Source organism: Syngnathus leptorhynchus, chromosome 12 (assembly GCF_054491065.1).
Source record: "Syngnathus leptorhynchus isolate UIUO chromosome 12, UIUO_Slep, whole genome shotgun sequence".
NCBI lineage: Eukaryota > Metazoa > Chordata > Actinopteri > Syngnathiformes > Syngnathidae > Syngnathus > Syngnathus leptorhynchus.
In genome coordinates this window covers 1923505-1942383 of record NC_141206.1, presented here as the reverse complement: position 1 = coordinate 1942383, position 18879 = coordinate 1923505, and the positions used below count along the sequence as shown (strand labels likewise).

The window sequence follows — 18879 nt, the reverse complement described above, 5'->3', positions numbered from 1 at the left end:
AAGCCATTCATTTACAAATGTGATTGCACTTTAGTTTAGATATTTAAATGTTCAGATATTAAGATGTGATAGACAGTTTTGCATGATTTGAATGAGGCAAAATAACATGCCTTTTCTCTCGAATATATTGTTATAATCATTTTTTTCAGATGTACTGTAATTATTTTCTGTATAAAAATTAAATTTGGTGTTCAAAAAGTATTTTTCAAACTTGAGTCTTAAAAAGAGGGGGTCGTCTTATCATCAGGGTCGTCTTATATTCGGGCCAATACGGTATTTCATTGTTAAAATGGCAGAAACTAAAAACTTCTAAGCCTGTAGTGAGGACTGTGAGGAAGTGGACAGTGGAGTCAAGGCAGGACCTCCAAGCCTGCTTTGACTGCACAGATTGGGGAGTTTTCGAAGCTGCAACTTCAGACCTGCATGAACTCACTGACACTGTTACATCATACATCTGTTTTTGTGAGGATCTGTGTGTGCAGACTAAGACCTTCTGCACGTACAACAACGACAAACCTTTTTTTACACCGAACCTCAGGAGGCTGCGCAAAGCCAAGGAGGAGGCCTACAGGAGCGGCGACCGGGACCTGTTCAAGCAGACCAGAAACACACTGAACCGAGAGGTCAGGAGAGCCAGGAGATGTTACGGGGAGAGCCTGGAGAGACACCTCTCTGCCAATCCTGATCCCTCAACAGTGTGGAAAGGTCTGCAGAGCATCACGGGCTTCAAGAAACGAACGTCCTGTGGAGAGCCCAAGGCTTGGAAACCAGCTGAACAGGTTCTACTGCAGGTTTGATCGGTCCTCCCACACAACAGGACCTCCTGCAGCACAATCAACATACTCCCCTCCCCTCACAACCGCTCTGTCCACACCTCCATCACCGCTGTCACCTAATCTCTCTCTTGCAGAGGCCGTGCCCGCACTCCAGATCCGTGAGGAGGAAGTGCGCCAGGTGTTGAGGAGACAAAAGATCAGGAAGGCACCGGGCCTTCGGCGTGTCACCCTCCTGCTTGAAAGTCGGTGCTGAGCAGCTGGCCCTCACCTTTGCACGGATCTTCAATCACTCCTTGGAGCTGTGTGAGGTGCCCTCGTGCTTCAAAAGCTCCACCATCGTTCCAGTGGCCAAGAAGCCCACCATCACAGGATTGAATGACTACAGACCTGTCGCTCTGACATCTGTGGTCATGAAATCTTTCGAGAGGTTGGTGCTGAACCACCTGAAGCATGTCACGGGTCCCCTGCTTGACCCCCTCCAGTTTGCCTACCGGGCAAACAGGTCGGTGGATGATGTGGTCAACATGGGACTGGACACCCCAGGAACGTACGCCAGGATCCTGTTTGTGGATATCAGCTCGGCGTTCAACACCATCGCTCCTGACATCCTCCAACAGAAGCTCATCCAGCTCGTAGTGCCTGCCTCCACCTGTCATTGAATCACCAGCTTCCTGACCAACAGGAGACAGCGTGTGAGGCTGGGGAGCATCACATCTGGTACCAGGACCACCAGTACTGGCGCCCTTCAGGGGTGCGTCCTCTCCCCACTGCTCTTCTCTCTCTACACCAACGATTTCCCCTCAGGTGACTCTCCTGTGAAGCTCCTGAAGTATGCAGACTACACGACTCTCATCGGACTGATCCGGGATGGTGATGAGACTGCGTACAGACAGGAGGTGGAGCGGCTGGTCCACTGGTGCAGCCAAAATCACCTGGAGCTGAACCCGCTCAAGACCGTGGAGATGACAGTGGATTTCAGGCGAGATCCTTCACCACTTTCACCCCTCACTATCCGCAGTAATACCATACTCTCCTCAGACACCTTCAAGTTCCTGGGTACCACAATCTCACGGGACCTGAAATGGACCGGCCACATAGACTGTCCGGAAGAAGGCCCAGCAGAGGCTGTACTTCCTGAGACTGCTCAAGAAGTTCAACCTGCTGCGGGAGCTGCTGAACACCTTCAACACTGCCATCATCCAGTCTGTCCTCTGCACCTTCATCACTGTCTGGTTTGGATCGGCCTCCAAACAAGACAAGCACAGACTGCAACGGACAATCAGGACTGCAGAAAAGATCATTGGAATCAACCTCCCATCTATCCAAGACTTGTACCTGTCCAGGACCAGGAAACGCGCAAGCAACATCTCTACAGACCCTTCTCACCCAAGTTACAGTCTGTTTGAACTATTCCCCTCCGGACGGCGTTATAGAGCTCTGTACGCCAAAACCAGCAGACACAGAGACAGCTTCTTCCCCCAGGCTGTTGCTCTGATGAACTCACACCACTCTTAGAGTCTCAGAGTCATTGCTGTGCAATAACATCCTGCTCTCCACACCTTTTTGGATTGTCTACACTGTTTGCACTATGTGTCTTCTCTGTATCCATTGCAGCCTGGTCACCCTGGAAGTAGGACCCTCCCATCTGTGGTCTCTTCTCAAGGTTTCTCACTTCCCCTAGTCGGAGGTTTGAGTTTTTCCTTGCCCTCATGGGAGTTTAAGATCAGGGCATGGCTGAGAATATTGTCATTTGTCATTTTCACATGTCCTGAGTGTTGTTAGTCAGCTAAATGTTGAACAGAGCCTGTGATGTAACGAAGTCAAATTCCTTGTTTGGCACGCTCAAACATGGCGAATAAATTCTTCTTGAATCTTGAATCTTAAATGTCTTTAGCAACAATTTGTTACCATTTTTTGACAATAAGAGAGCACTCTCCATCTGGCAGCCCTGAAAGATCCTTTACCAAGAAACTGTCATATACGTATAAAGGTTAAAAAAAAAAAGGACAAAAACAGTGAATACGTGTAGAAAACAACCACAGAAACCTTATTTTGCAAATTCACAAAGTTTCACGAGGGATTACTGTATAACAAACACTTGAGTACTAGTATAAAATCATAAATACAATATCAGAACTTTTTAAAGTATAAATTTAGAATTTAAAATATAAATACCTGGAATTGTGGATCAGTGTCTGTCTCTCCAATGTGTGATAGTAGTTCTCCACTGGCTTGACCCACATTTCCTGCAGCTTGCAGCAGATTCTGACGAGGCTAAAACCAAAAAAATTTTCTGTTATTGACAAATTCAGAGAGAGACAAAACCAAACTCTTTTTTACAGCCTGTACTGTGCAAAGGTTTTAGGTCACCATCAGATTTGCTGTTTCAATGACTTCTTTACAGTAGTCATTTTGATATACCGTAATTTTCTGACTATAAGTCGCTCGGAGTATAAGTCGCACCAGCCATAAAATGCACAATAAAGTGAAAAAAAACATATATAAGTCGCACCGGAGTATAAGTCGCACTTTTGGGGCAAATTTATTTGTCAAAATCCAACACCAAAAACAGACATGAACCAGCAACAACAGGCTAAACGATATGGTATATGTTAGGGTTGAATAGATTAGGTTGATCATATTATGTTGGAGTGTAATCAGTAATAATTATCTAAGCTTGTCCTGTCTTAACAAAGTAGTAGAACAAAGTGCTAAGATCCTTTGCACTGATTGACCAACTGTAGAAGACGCAATCAAAGTTGTTCTGTCTACTCAACATCGTAAAACAACCCCTGCTATGATGTGATCAGAGGCCAGGGGTTTCACCCCCACCTTGGCCACCACACATGTAAATTGTCACCCCCACCTTGGCCACTCTCATCCCCACCCTTCTTCTCTCAATAAATACTGTCTTGCATGAATGCAACGGCACTTTGTTCGGACATTGCTGTAGCTACAGTAACGAACAAATTCTCCACTTGCAAGTGTTCAAAGGGCATACTGTCTCCCGTGTGGTTCTTGCAAAATAAGTTAGAGTCGGAACATCCCATAACATAACAGTATGCTAACGTGACATATACACAAACGAGGAGCTGAGAACGGGCCTGATGTAACATTCAGAGTCATTCAAGTAAGTATTACGTAAATAACACGTTTATCAAACCATCTGTGTCACTCCAATTCATTAAATTCATCGATCGTGCTTTATGTAAACAATGCCGCGTATGCGCCGCATATGCTCACGTCGGACCCGTTGTAAGTTGCATTTCTAATTATTCCACAGACCCATATAACAATATATAAAGTATATTTTAAATAACTGTTATATTACAACAATATTATCAAACCACGTGTGTCACTCCAAATCATTAAAACCATCGCTTAAATTCCTCGTTCTTTATGTCAACAACGGAGCCCGTGCGCTGCAGAGATCTAGTATATAACAATATTGTAGCGTTAAAGTACCAGGAAAGACGTGGGTTTGGTAAACGGCTCTTTATTTAACAAAACAAGAGTTCTACGAGCCAACAACTACTGAACTTCAGCCACGGAGGTGGAAGAGAGCTCCATAAATAGGACCGGGCGTGCGTAAAAGCCATGTACGAGCCCCATCCACCGTCCCCGGACAGCGACCCGGCCGAACGTCGGCCCCCGACTTCCATCCACGGAGGTGAAAGAGAGCTCCGGTCGAGAAGGACCGGGCGCGCGTAAAAGCCATAATAGTTTTTCAAACCTTCTGTGTCACTCCAAATCATTAAATCCTTCAAACTCTTCGTCCTCCGTGTCACTTACAAACAAAGCCGCTAATGATACCGGTAGTACGTGGGGCCCTTCGTCATCTTCGTAATCCCGTGATTGAATCCTTTGGCCTTTATGTAAACAACCGCTGCGCAGCACGGATGACGTCACTTGTAGTTCAAATGACAGTAATCCCTTGCTACATCGCGGTCCGTTTTTCGCGGTTTCACTACATCGCGGATTTTTGAATTTTGAAAATTTGTGAAAAAAATCACATATAAGTCGCTCCTGAGTATAAATCGCCCCCCACCCAAACTATGACAAAAATCGCGACTTATCGTCCGAAAATTACGGTAGTAAAACGTGAATGTAGGACCAATAGAGTTACCAAGATAGGCAGGCAGTGGCAATATTTCATCCAAAAGGTCATGGGCTTTGGAACCAGAGGGTTCAATACTGCTGCGGATTAAAAATAAATCGCAACAGATTTTTGGACAGACACTAATATGCTTTCCGATTATTGTCGAGATGACCTTTAGCGAGACCGAGAACTAGACAGGCAGTTCAGGGGCGGACCAGATTAGCAATTCATCTCCCTTATCAAAGATGGACAGAGGCCAAAGGCACAGCAAAGGGTAGAAATTGGTCTCTTGGCAAAGCCGAGGACTTTTAGATGATTTGTGGAAGAAGCCCTGGTTTTGAGAAACCACCACAGTAACATCCTTGAGATTAGACTTGTTTTCCTGTCGGAAACAACACAAGTGTTAATGCTGGAGCTCAACGAGCCATCCATCGGTCGGTGGATTTTTAAAATAAACGGGACAGTTGTCAGGAATAAGACTAGCACCTCTCAAAAAACTGGTTTGATTTTTATACCTCTGTGTTTGCAGGCTGCGCGGTCTTCAGCATGTCAGAGACAGCACAGGCCAAGTTCTTGGCAGCACCAAGCAGCTGCTGTCCGTTTCCTCCTTCATCCTCCATGAGTGCTGCCAATAGTTTGACACCCTTTGACATCTCAGTGAGATTGGAGGAGATGGTGGTAACGGCACAGCCCACTGCTGTGTAGTCTGTTTCTGCTGGGTCACCTGTGGACAGACGGGCACATAGATCAACATCTCTTGAACACAATGTGGAGACTTTTAAATAAGGGATATCAGCCTTCATAAATTGATAAGTAAATGCCTTCATCATTCACTGTAATGTATTGCTAATTATACCGTATTTTCTGGACTATAAATTGCTCTGGAGTACAAGTCGCACCAGCCATAAAATGCATAAGAAGAAAAAGACATATCGTATTGGCACGAATATAAGACGGTGTTTTAGCATTGAAATAAGAGGTTGTTGTTTTACATTTGGGGTCTAGACATTATACGCATTCACAACGCTAGATGACACCAGATATCTTCAAAGCGAATGCTGATCTTAACTCCCCAGGCGAAAGCGAACCGCTGTCACGAAGAAAAATAAAAATAGCGATAGCAGTTTGCATTATTTGATTGCAATGTTTTTCCTTATTCAGATTTGTTTCAGGACTACAGTTACAGTTAGACTTTACTTTGATGGTTAATCCAATTATTGCAATTTTGTTGTTTTATCAAAGTCGATTAGTTTATTTACATTTCAAAAACCAGAAGCCATTCATTTACCAATGTGATTGCGCTTTAGTTTACATATTTAAACGTTCAGATATTATTATAATTAAGTTTTTGCATGATTTGAATGAGGCAAAATTACATGCTTTTTCTCTTGAATACAGTAATTTTCGGACTATAAGTCGCTCCGGAGTATAAATCGCACCAGCCATAAAATGCACAATAAAGTGGAAAAAAAACATGTAAGTCACACCGGAGTATAAGTCGCACTTCTGGGGCAAATTTTTTTGTCAAAATCCAACACCAAAAACAGACATGAACCAGCAACAACAGGCTAAACAATACGGTATGCTAACGTGACATATACACAAACGAGGAGCTGAGAACGGGCCTGATGTAACATTCAGAGTTATTCAAGTAAGTATTACGTAAATAACACGTTTATAAAACCATCTGTGTCACTCCAATTCATTAAATCCATCGATCGTGCTTTATGTAAACAATGCCGCGTATGCGCCGCATATGCTCACGTCGGAACCGTTGTAAGTTGCATTTCTTCCACAGAGCCATATAACATTATATAAAGTATATTTCAAATAACTATCATATTACAACAATATTATCAAACCATCTGTGTCACTCCAAATCATTAAATCCATCGATCAAATTCCTTGTTCTTTATGTCAACAACGGAGCGCGTGCGCTGCAGAGATCTAGTATATAACTATAGTGTCGCATTAACAAAGTACCAGGAAAGATGTGGGTTTGGTAAACGGCTCTTTATTAAACAAAACGAGTTCAACGAGCCAACAACTACTGAACTTCCAGCCACGGAGGTGGAAGAGAGCTCCATAAAATAGGACAGGGCGTGCGTAAAAGCCATGTCCGAGCCGCATCCACCGTCCCCGGACAGCCAACCCGGCCGAGCGCCGGCCCCCGACTTCCATCCACGGAGGTGAAAGAGAGCTCCCGTCGAGAAGGATCGGGCGTGCGTAAAAGCCATAATAATTTTTCAAACCTTCTGTGTCACTCCAAATCATTCAATCCTTCAAACTCTTCGTCCTCTGTGACACTTACAAACAAAGCCGCGAATGATGCCGGTAGTACGTGGGGCCCTTCGTCATCCCGTGATCGAATCCTTTGTTCTTTATGTAAACAACCGCCGCGCGGCACGGGTGACGTCACTTGCAGTTCAAATGACAGTAATCCCTTGCTACGTCGCGGTTCGTTTATCGCAGTTTCACTACATCGCGGATTTTTGAATTTTGAAAATTTATGAAAAAAATCACATTTAAGTCGCTCCTGAGTATAAGTCGCCCCCCCACCCAAACTATGACAAAAACCGCGACTTATAGTTCGAAAATTACGGTATATTGTTATAATCATCTGTTTCAGATGTACTGTAATTATTTTCTATATAAAAAAGTCCCAACAAAGTTGACAAAGTCCAACACCAAGAACAGACATGAATAGGCAACAACAGGCTGAATGATACAGTATGCTTAACGTTACATAAACGAGGAACTGACAGCATGTCTGATGTAACATATTAAGAGTCATTCAAATAACTATAGCATAAATTACATGCTAACAAGTTTATCGAACTATTCATGTCACCCCAAATCATTAAATCCAACGAAGTCTTCACCATCTGTGTCACTTATAAACAACTCTGCTAACCCTGGAAGGAGAAAACACAGCACTTCCTCTTCTACGTGGCTTATCGTCAGTTGCAGTTCCAATTATTCCACAGACCTTGAGCGCCCTCTTGTGGTTTAGTGTGAAAATACCATATGAAATGATAGAATGTGTTAATAATTTCACACGTAAATCGCTCCTGAGTATAAGTCGCACCCCCAGCCAAACTATGAAAGAAACTGCAACTTTTATTACGGAAAATATCCTAGTTAGTTTACGATGTTAATGAAATAAAAACTTAAAACCGCATCGTGAACTCTCCGCACTGTGAAATGTAGCTGAATCCCAAGCACTAACACACTACGACAACATCCTCTTGACAATTCGCTGGAAACACGTTTGTTCTTAGTGAATAGCTTTACCTGCAGTGAGATTAACCATAGAGGCAGTGCCCGCTGTAATAGCATCCACCTGAGAATGGATCTCATGTTTAGACTCGTCCATCTTGTTTTTGCGCCAGGCTTGGGATGCCTTAAACACAAGAATAAAACACATTACAGTTTCAACGCCTATATCTGTTCAAGTGCTTTAAGGTTTGATTGAAAAGTTGGAATAAAGGAAAGTGAAATCTTACAGCATCTGTTCCCAGGGGAGGCAGGGTATCAAAGTCATCTAAAGAGGCCTGAGCAGCCTGGACAGCATGCATACTGGAGTTGATGGTACCAGTCAGGGCTTGTTGAGCTGAAGTCTGCAAACACATAAACATCCTCATATCACAGTGTAGTGTGTTCCCAATAAAGCTTTTCCATCTAAACATTCTTTACAAGGAATGTCCAAAATATTACTTGTGGCCATCCATCCATACATTTTCTGAACCGCTTAGTCCCCATGGGGGTCGGGGGTGTGACGGAGCATATCCAAGCCGTCATCGGGCAGTAGGTGGGGGACACCCTGAACCGGTTGCCAGCCAATCGCAGGGCACACAGAGACAAACAACCATTTGCATTCGCACTCACACCTAGGGACAATTTGGAGTGCTCATTTGGTCTACCAAGCATGTTTTTGGGATGTGGGAGGAAACCGGAGTGCCTGGAGAAAACCTACGTGGGCCCGGGGAGAACATGCAAACTCCAAACAGGGAGGGCCGGAGGTGGAATCGAACGCGCACCCTCCTAACTGTGAGGCGGACGTGCTACCCAGTGCTCCACCGAGCCGCCACTTGGGGCCATAAATTAGATAAAAACAATACACTAGTATATACCAACTAGAATTGGCAATTTCTGGAGAAATTGCGTGTGAAGGCGAAGGCACTTCACACTATTGTGGGACTCGAAATGATGATTAAATGACATAAAAATGGTAAATTGATGATGATTAAATAAAATCAAAATGGTAAATTAATGATGATGATGAAAATAATTATTAAAGTGATGTGTTAAAATTGAATGAATGAAAAAAAATATTGGTCAAGCGGGATTCGAACTCGCACGGGAACAGCGCTCGTGCTCCAAATTCCAGTCTCTTCTTACTGAGCTAAACAGCGGCTTAGTGTTGCTGTGGTGGAAGGATGATATTAAACAAGAAATGAAAATGGTAAATGCCGTTAAAACGGTAAAATGATGTTTTTAACTTAAAATTAAATGAATAACTAAATGAATGAATGGAAAATAAATAAATAAAAAATAAAAGAGTTAAATAAACGAGTTAAGGAAAGAAATCATGAAAAAAGTTGTCAGATGTCAAAATTTGAACTCACTCCTGAACGTCGCTCGTGTCTAATGCGCCATTAAGAATGAATGGGGGATTTTAAGGCACAAATTTGCTAATTATGCAAAAACGGTAAATGTTATGAACAAATGAAATACTAGCAGTCATGCCGTGAATTTTTGGAACGTGTGAAAGTTGGAATGGGGTGAATCGGTTAAAGCATGTGGGAGTAGTTAGGTGTCAAAAAAGTGGGAGGAATAAATTGTTTAATAATAATAAGAAGAAAAATAAAGTAGAATAACAATAGTGTGAAGGCCTTCGCCTTCACACTAATTAAAAAGAGTAATGATAAAAAAAGGGAAGGAAATAAAGCTTTTCTATATATGCAATGATGCAACTTTACTTACCGTATTTCCCGGACCAAAAGGCGCAGCGGATTACAAGGCGCACCTTCAATGAACGGTCAATTTTAAAACTTTGTCCATATATAAAGCGCACCGGATTATAAGGCGCATAAAATAGAAGCTATACTGCAACAAACTGCAGTTGACTAGGGTTGCGGTATGCATCCACTATCCCAGACATGGGCATACTACGGCCCGCGGGCCATATACGGCCCGTTGGTCTTTTTAATCCGGCCCGCCAAACATCTCCCAGTTATATCAAAATATACTGGCGAACCTTGTTCATTTACTTTCCCCTGTAATGCCCACATTTTCCCAATAGATGGCGCGCTTGAGCATTTGCCCCCTCTTCTTCCCGGATAAGCTTTTCCCAGAAGAAGCACTCTCCTTCTCGGATTCCGCGGTAAAGCTTTCCCCCTTCTAAAAACAAACATGAGTTTATCAAAGAAAAAAAAAGAAAAGTCGACAGTGAGTGCCGAGTGTTTAAAACAGAATGGACAACAAAATATTTTTTCAACGAAGTCCGATCAAAGACTGTATGCTTGATATGCCAAGAAAGTGTCGCGGTTTTTAAGGAGTACAATATTAGCCGTCACTTTGCTACGAAGCATGGCAATTATGCCAGCAAGCTGTTGGCGCAAGAACGGGCAGTTACGGCTGAGAGGATGGCAGCCAATTTACTGTCCCAGCAAAACTTTTTTCTCCGACAAACTGCGCTCCAGGAGTCAACTACCAAGGCAAGCTTTTTGCTGGCATTCAAATTAGCAGCAGCAAGCAAGCCTTTCTCTGAAGGTGAGTTTTTGAAAGACTGCATGGTGGAGACTGCAGGTGTTCTGTGTCCGGAAAGTCAAGGCAAGTTTGAAAAAATCAGTTTGTCACGTCGGACTGTGACTCGCCATGTGGAACTAATTGATGAACATATAGCTAGCCAGCTAAACAAAAAGGCAGAGTTCTTTCAGTTATAATCACTTGCACTTGATGAAAGTAATGATTTCAAAGACACAGCGCAGCTCCTAATTTTTATCCGAGGAATAAATGACAGCTTTGAGGTAACAGAGGAGTTTTTGACCATGGAGTCTTTGAAGGGAACAACGCGGGGAGAGGATTTGTATGACAAGGTGTCATACAAGGTGCCAGAACTGGCTTTGTGATTTTGCGTTTGCTGTGGACGTATTTTCACACTTGAATGAACTGAATGTGAAACTGCAGGGGAAAGATCAGTTTGTGCACGACATGTACAAACATGTTACAGCGTTTAAATCTAAGCTCTTTTTATTCTCCAGACAAGTTGCGAACGCATCCTTCACTCATTTCGCCACACTTGACACAATATGCAAAGAAATACAGCAAATCACTGGATGACCTGCACAGAGAATTCAGTCGCCAGTTCTCTGATTTTGAAAACATTGAAGAGTCACTTCAACTCGTGTCATGTCCCCCCCATGACCCTGAAACAGTACCACATGAGGTGCAATTGGAACTGATCGATCTTCAGTCTGACGCCACCTTGAAGGAAAAGTTCAACACTCTTAAACTTAATGACTTTTATGCTTCACTGAACGAAGCCACTTTTCCAAACCTACGGAGGACGGCACAGAAGATGCTGGACTTGTTTGGCTCGACCTATGTATGTGAGCAGACATTCAGTGTTATGAACATGAACAAATCCCGTCACAGATCCAGGATAACTGACCAACACCTCGGATCTATCCTGAGAATTGCTACAACAAAACTTACTCCAGACTTTGATGCACTGACAAAACAGGGAGATCAACAACACTGTTCCCACTGAAACTGATGGTGAGTTTGCCTGCTGTGTTTATTCAACTGAAATGTAATTAAATTAATCATTAATAGGTCAAATCCTGTATATAATTTATATAACACTCCATTCATCTGTTCTTGACTCGGCCCCTCTGTCAAATTTTAGAACTCATTGTGGCCCTCGAGTCAAAAAGTTTGCCCACCCCTGCACTAGCCAATCACCAATGAGCCCTCTGTAGACAATCTCGTTACTCAAACTATCCTATAAAATAACTGATTAAAGTTCTGGTACTGCTGACCTATGTTTCTCTTCCATATCGATCCGTAAATTTACTCGAAACATTAACAGAGCAGCCTATTTTGACATGAAATAGCCTCGTACGTACGGCAGCTATCACTATAGCATTAGCCATCGGCAGACTCCCATGAGCCTCAGCAAAGTGTAAACAATCGCGTTTCTCAAACGACGGCTTATAAAACTAGAATTGGCAATTTCTGGAGAAATTGCGTGTGAAGGCGAAGGCACTTCACACTATTGTGGGACTCGAAATAATGATTAAATGAAATAAAAATGGTAAATTGATAATGCTGATTAAATAAAAATAAAACTGGTAATTTAATGATGATGATGAAAATAATTATTAAAATGTGTTAAAATTGAATGAATGAAAAATTAATGAATAAAAAAATTAGAGCCAACCGGGATTCGAACTCGCTCGCGGAAGTGGCTCGTGGTCAGATGACCAGTGTATTCTTACTGAGCTAAACAGCGGCTTAGTGTTGCTGAGGTGGAATGATGATATTAAACAAGAAATGGTAAATGCCAAAACGGTAAAATGATGTTTTTAACTTAAAATTAAATGAATAACTAAATGAATGAATGGAAAATAACCAAATAAAAAATAAAAGAGTTAAATAAACGAGTTAAGGAAAGAAATCATGAAAAAAGTGTTCAGATGTCAAAATTTGAACTCACTCCTGAACGTCGCTCGTGTCTAATGCGCCATTAAGAATGAATGGGGGATTTTAAGGCACAAATTTGCTAATTATGCAAAAACGGTAAATGTTATGAACAAATGAAATACTAGCAGTCATGCCGTGAATTTTTGGAACGTGTGAAAGTTGGAATGGGGTGAATCGGTTAAAGCATGTGGGAGTAGTTAAGTGTCAAAAAAGTGGGAGGAATAAAGTAGGATAATAATAAGAAGAAAAATAAAGTAGAATAACAATAGTGTGAAGGCCTTCGCCTTCACACTAACTAGAATTGGCAATTTCTGGAGAAATTGCGTGTGAAGGCGAAGGCACTTCACACTATTGTGGGACTCGAAATGATGATTAAATGACATAAAATTGGTAAATTGATGATTAAATAAAATAAAAATGTTAAATTAATGATGATGATGAAAATAATTATTAAAGTGATGTGTTAAAATTGAATGAATGAAAAAAAAATATTGGTCAAGCCGGATTCGAACTCGCACGGGAACAGCGCTCGTGCTCCAAATTCCAGTCTCTTCTTACTGAGCTAAACAGCGGCTTAGTGTTGCTGTGGTGGAATGATGATATTAAACGAGAAATAAAAATGGTACATGCCGTTAAAACGGTAAAATGATGTTTTTAACTTAAAATTAAATGAAAATCTAAATGAATGATGAAAATAATTATTAAAATGTGTTAAAATTGAATGAATGAAAAATTAATGAATAAAAAAATTATGGCCAACCGGGACTCGAACTCACTCGCAGACGTGGCTCGTGTTCTTAGGATCATTGTCTTCTTACTGAGCTAAACAGCGGCTTGGTGTTACTGCGGTGGAATGATGATATTAAACAAGAAATAAAAACGGTAAATGCCGTTAAAACGGTAAAATGATGTTTTTAACTTAAAATTAAATGAATAACTAAATGAATGAATGGAAAATAAATAAATAAAAAATAAAAGAGTTAAATAAACGAGTTAAGGAAAGAAATCATGAAAAAAGTTGTCAGATGTCAAAATTCGAACTAGGAACGTCGCTCGTGTCTAATGCGCCATTAAGAATGAATGGGGGATTTTAAGGCACAAATTTGCTAATTATGCAAAAACGGTAAATGTTATGAACAAATGAAATACTAGCAGTCATGCCGTGAATTTTTGGAACGTGTGAAAGTTGGAATGGAGTGAATCGGTTAAAGCATGTGGGAGTAGTTAAGTGTCAAAAAAGTGGGAGGAATAAAGTAGGATAACTAGAATTGGCAATTTCTGGAGAAATTGCGTGTGAAGGCGAAGGCACTTCACACTATTGTGGGACTCGAAATGATGATTAAATGACATAAAATTGGTAAATTGATGATTAAATTAAATAAAAATGTTAAATTAATGATGATGATGAAAATAATTATTAAAATGTGTTAAAATTGAATGAATGAAAAATTAATGAATAAAAAAATTATGGCCAAGCGGGATTCAAACGCCCTCGTGGAAGTAGCTCGTGTTCAGAGCGCCATTGTCTTCTTACTGAGCTAAACACCGATTTAATGCTATCCTGGTGGACTGATGCTATTAAACGAGAAATAAAAATGGTACATGCCGTTAAAACGGTAAAATGATGTTTTTAACTTAAAATTAAATGAAAAACTAAATGAATGATGAAAATAATTATTAAAATGTGTTAAAATTGAATGAATGAAAAATTAATGAATAAAAAACTTATGGCCAACCGGGACTCGAACTCGCTCGCGGACGTGGCTCGTGTTCTTAGGATCATTGTCTTCTTACTGAGCTAAACAGCGGCTTAGTGTTGCTGCGGTGGAATGATGATATTAAACAAGAAATAAAAACGGTAAATGCCGTTAAAACGGTAAAATGATGTTTTTAACTTAAAATTAAATGGATAACTAAATGAATGAATGGAAAATAAATAAATAAAAAATAAAAGAGTTAAATAAACGAGTTAAGGAAAGAAATCATGAAAAAAGTTGTCAGATGTCAAAATTTGAACTCACTCCTGAACGTCACTCTTGTCTAATGCGCCATTAAGAATGAATGGGGGATTTTAAGGCACAAATTTGCTAATTATGCAAAAACGGTAAATGTTATGAACAAATGAAATACTAGCAGTCATGCCGTGAATTTTTGGAACGTGTGAAAGTTGGAATGGAGTGAATCGGTAAAAGCATGTGGGAGTAGTTAGGTGTCAAAAAAGTGGGAGGAATAAATTGTTTAATAATAATAATAAAAAAAAAAATAAAGTAGAATAACAATAGTGTGAAGGCCTTCGCCTTCACACTAATAATAAGAAGAAAAATAAAGTAGAATAACAATAGTGTGAAGGCCTTCGCCTTCACACTAATTATCAGAACGGACTAAAGTTTGATCTAACACCTTGTTACTGCTTACCTATGTTTCCCTTCCATATCGATCCGTAAATTTACTCGAAATATTAACAGAGCAGCCTATTTTGATATGATATAGCCTCGTGCGTACGGCAGCTATCACTATAGCAACAGCCACCCGCAGACTCCCAATCGCGTTTCTCAAACGACTGCTTATAAAATGATCAGAACGGACTAAAGTGTGATCTAACACCTTGGTTCTGCTTACCTATGTTTCCCTTCCATATTGATCCATAAATCTACTCAAAACATTAACAGAACAGCTTATTAGTGTGAAGGCGAAGGCCTTCACACTATTGTTATTCTACTTTATTTTTCTTCTTCTTATTAGTGTGAAGGCGAAGGCCTTCACACTATTGTTATTCTACTTTATTTTTCTTCTTATTATTATTATTAAACAATTTATTCCTCCCACTTTTTTGACACCTAACTACTCCCACATGCTTTAACCGATTCACCCCATTCCAACTTTCACACGTTCCAAAAATTCACGGCATAATTGCTAGTATTTTATTTGTTCATAACATTTACCGTTTTTGCATAATTAGCAAATTTGTGCCTTAAAATCCCCCATTCATTCTTAATGGCGCATTAGACACGAGCGACGTTCAGGAGTGAGTTCAAATTTTGACATCTGACAACTTTTTTCATGATTTCTTTCCTTAACTCGTTTATTTAACTCTTTTATTTTTTATGTATTTATTTTCCATTCATTAGTGTGAAGGCGAAGGCCTTCACACTATTGTTATTCTACTTTATTTTTCTTCTTATTATTATCCTACTTTATTCCTCCCACTTTTTTGACACTTAACTACTCCCACATGCTTTAACCGATTCACCCCATTCCAACTTTCACACGTTCCAAAAATTCACGGCATGACTGCTAGTATTTCCTTTGTTCATAACATTTACCGTTTTTGCATAATTAGCAAATTTGTGCCTTAAAATCCCCCATTCATTCTTAATGGCACATTAGACACGAGCGACGTTCAGGAGTGAGTTCAAATTTTGACATCTGACAACTTTTTTCATGATTTCTTTCCTTAACTCGTTTATTTAACTCTTTTATTTTTTATTTATTTATTTTCCGTTCATTCATTTAGTTATTCATTTAATTTTAAGTTAAAAACATCATTTTACCGTTTTAACGGCATTTACCGTTTTTATTTCTTGTTTAATATCACCATTCCACCGCAGCAACACTAAGCCGCTGTTTAGCTCAGTAAGAAGACAATGATCCTAAGAACACGAGCCACGTCCGCGAGCGAGTTCGAGTCCCGGTTGGCCATAATTTTTTTATTCATTAATTCTTCATTCATTCAATTTTAACACATTTTAACAATTATTTTCATCATTCATTTAGATTTTCATTTAATTTTAAGTTAAAAACATCATTTTACCGTTTTAACGGCATGTACCATTTTTATTTCTCGTTTAATAGCATCATCCACCAGTGCAGCACTAAGTCGCTGTTTAGCTCAGTAAGAAGACAATGGCGCTATGAACACGAGCCACTTCCGCGAGCGAGTTCGATCCCGGTTGGCGAAAATTTTTTTATTCATTAATTTTTCATTCATTCAATTTTAACACATTTTAATAATTATTTTCATCATCATCATCAATGCCGTGCCATTTTTATTTTATTTAATCATCAATTTACCATTTGTATGTCATTTAATCATCATTTTGAGTCCCACAATAGTGTGAAGTGCCTTCGCCTTCACACGCAATTTCTCCAGAAATTGCCAATTCTAGTTTTGAAATGAAATAGCCTCACGGGTACAACAGCTATTCAGTGACGCCCCCTGACCACGGTTGCCGTAATGCTGGTAAGCGATGCGCAATGTAATTCACGAGTCGTACTAAAACGTACTGAAAATTTTGGCAGAGCACTGAGTACAACCAGTATGGATCAACAAATTCATAAAATGATCCATATATAAGGCGCATCGGACTATAAGGCGCACTGTCGGCTTTTGACAACATTTTAGGTTTTTAGGTGCGCCTTTTAGTCCGGAAAATACGGTACAATTTAAATGTAATGACATTTCTCTCCATCATTAAAAAAAAAAATCCCTGACAATTCTGTTTCAGAAGCAAACTCGTTTGACCCATTTTCTGCTTTGTATCATGCTTATATTAATCTTTAAGTAATTGTTTTGAAAATTGTCAGCTTATTACTGATACTGCATCTCCTGTAGCGGTTCTGAATGTGGAGATATGATTCTGGTGCTACTTGAGATCTCAAATTATGGTTCATTTCGTAAATAGCAACTGAATCCACATGGTCCATTCAGTTGTGTTTTTGTTCACATACTGTGAATGTCAATCGCTTTAGAGGTCACAAATTAATATACGCATACGATACCTTGACCTTAAAGTTTAATTTGGTCATTGATCAACTGTGAGACAAGAAAGGAATGTCTAGTCAGACTATTCAAAAAACACTGTCTTTTTTTGTTCCCTGTTTGGAAGTGCGCCCAAGCTTGATGGTACATTTTAACAATGTGCACAATGTAACAGTGTGCACGATACACAAATGTGATTCAAATAAAACTTCGATACAATCTATGTGTACCCCAAAATGTTATTGGAATCAAACAGTTAGAAATGTGACAAAATAGTTACAATGTTATGTTAAAATCATTGGGGGTTTTCTAGGGAGCACAAAAAGTTGTAATGTTATCAGAATGAAATTATGCCGTACTTGTTCTAGCCCAGCAGGGTGTATTTAACAACTGAAATTAAAAAATACGGGTTCATTACATATTATATATTATATATCATTTATTCTCTTACAACAAATGTAACAATAAAAAAAATGCCTTTTGTTCCCCCCCCCCCCAAAATGCAACTCAAGTTTGAGAAACATTAAGTCAGTTCACACAGGCAGTTTATACTATATGCAATTGTTTCAGTCACATGTGCCATTTAGTGTTATAGTAAAGTTGACTTTACCAGAGGAGGCATGTGTCCTCTGTGCATTTGTCCACTGGTGATGTGCTGCTTGGCCTGAGGCATGGAGCCCATCTGGAAACTCTCTGGACCACCGGCTCCTGAGCGCATAATCGCTGGAAGAGCCACAGAGCCTGTTTCTACCTTACCCACTTTGTTGAACTGCTGCTGCAACACTGTGGACCTGAAGTGATGCAAAAAAAAAAAAAATAGGAATTTGCTCCTTGGTATGATGACAAGATGGACAGTAACATTATGGCAGTGTTTACACCGGCTTCTATATTAAAATCATTTATATTACAACAAAAGACGTAAAGTCCTATTCCTATATATGTATGGAGAGTCGAATAATTGCATAAAAATAAACACTACCGTATTTTCCGGACTATAAGGCGCACCTCAAAACCTAAAATTTTCTCAAAAGCCCACAGTGCGCCTTATAGTCCGTTGCACCTTCAATATGGACCAAATTCCTAAATTTAAACTGGCCCGAAGCATTGTGTCATGAAATCAATCATAAGTGGCCCGCTGAAGACTATTAATCATGAATCAAAAAGACTATGGATCATTATTTTGTGATTATAAAGTAATTTGTTGCGTCTGAAGTTGAAATAAAAAAGATAAAATGGAGAATGATTTGATTTGGATGAAAAATCTGACATGATGCATTAATGGTGCGCCTTATAGTCCGGTGCGCCTTATATAAGGACACAGTTTTAAAATGGGCCATTCATTGGAGGTGCACCTTATAGTCAGTCCGGTGTGCCTTATAGTCCGGAAAATACAGTAAATATACTTTAAATTGTATTTCTTTTTTTAAATAAAAGTGACATTTTTATAAAAAGGTTTTAGACAGTGTAAGGAATAAACTATTGAAAGTGATTGTGATTAAAATCCAAAAGAATCAACATGACTTTGTTTACTGTTT

The 18879-nt window shown here is 39.9% G+C and overlaps 1 protein-coding gene across 4 annotated transcripts in view; it reads right to left on the bottom strand.

Annotated features, from left to right (window-relative positions):
• tln1 (talin 1) overlaps positions 1-18879 on the bottom strand; it is a 127860-nt gene that overhangs the window by 64150 nt on the left and 44831 nt on the right. For all 4 annotated transcript variants that reach the window (XM_085925665.1, XM_085925663.1, XM_085925664.1 and 1 more), the window contains 5 exons: positions 17955-18135; positions 8382-8495; positions 8170-8278; positions 5391-5599; positions 2952-3050 (listed from right to left, as the gene is read on the bottom strand). In XM_085925665.1, the coding sequence (XP_085781791.1) occupies positions 2952-3050; positions 5391-5599; positions 8170-8278; positions 8382-8495; positions 17955-18135 (712 nt within the window). The remainder of the gene's footprint in view (positions 1-2951; positions 3051-5390; positions 5600-8169; positions 8279-8381; positions 8496-17954; positions 18136-18879) is intronic.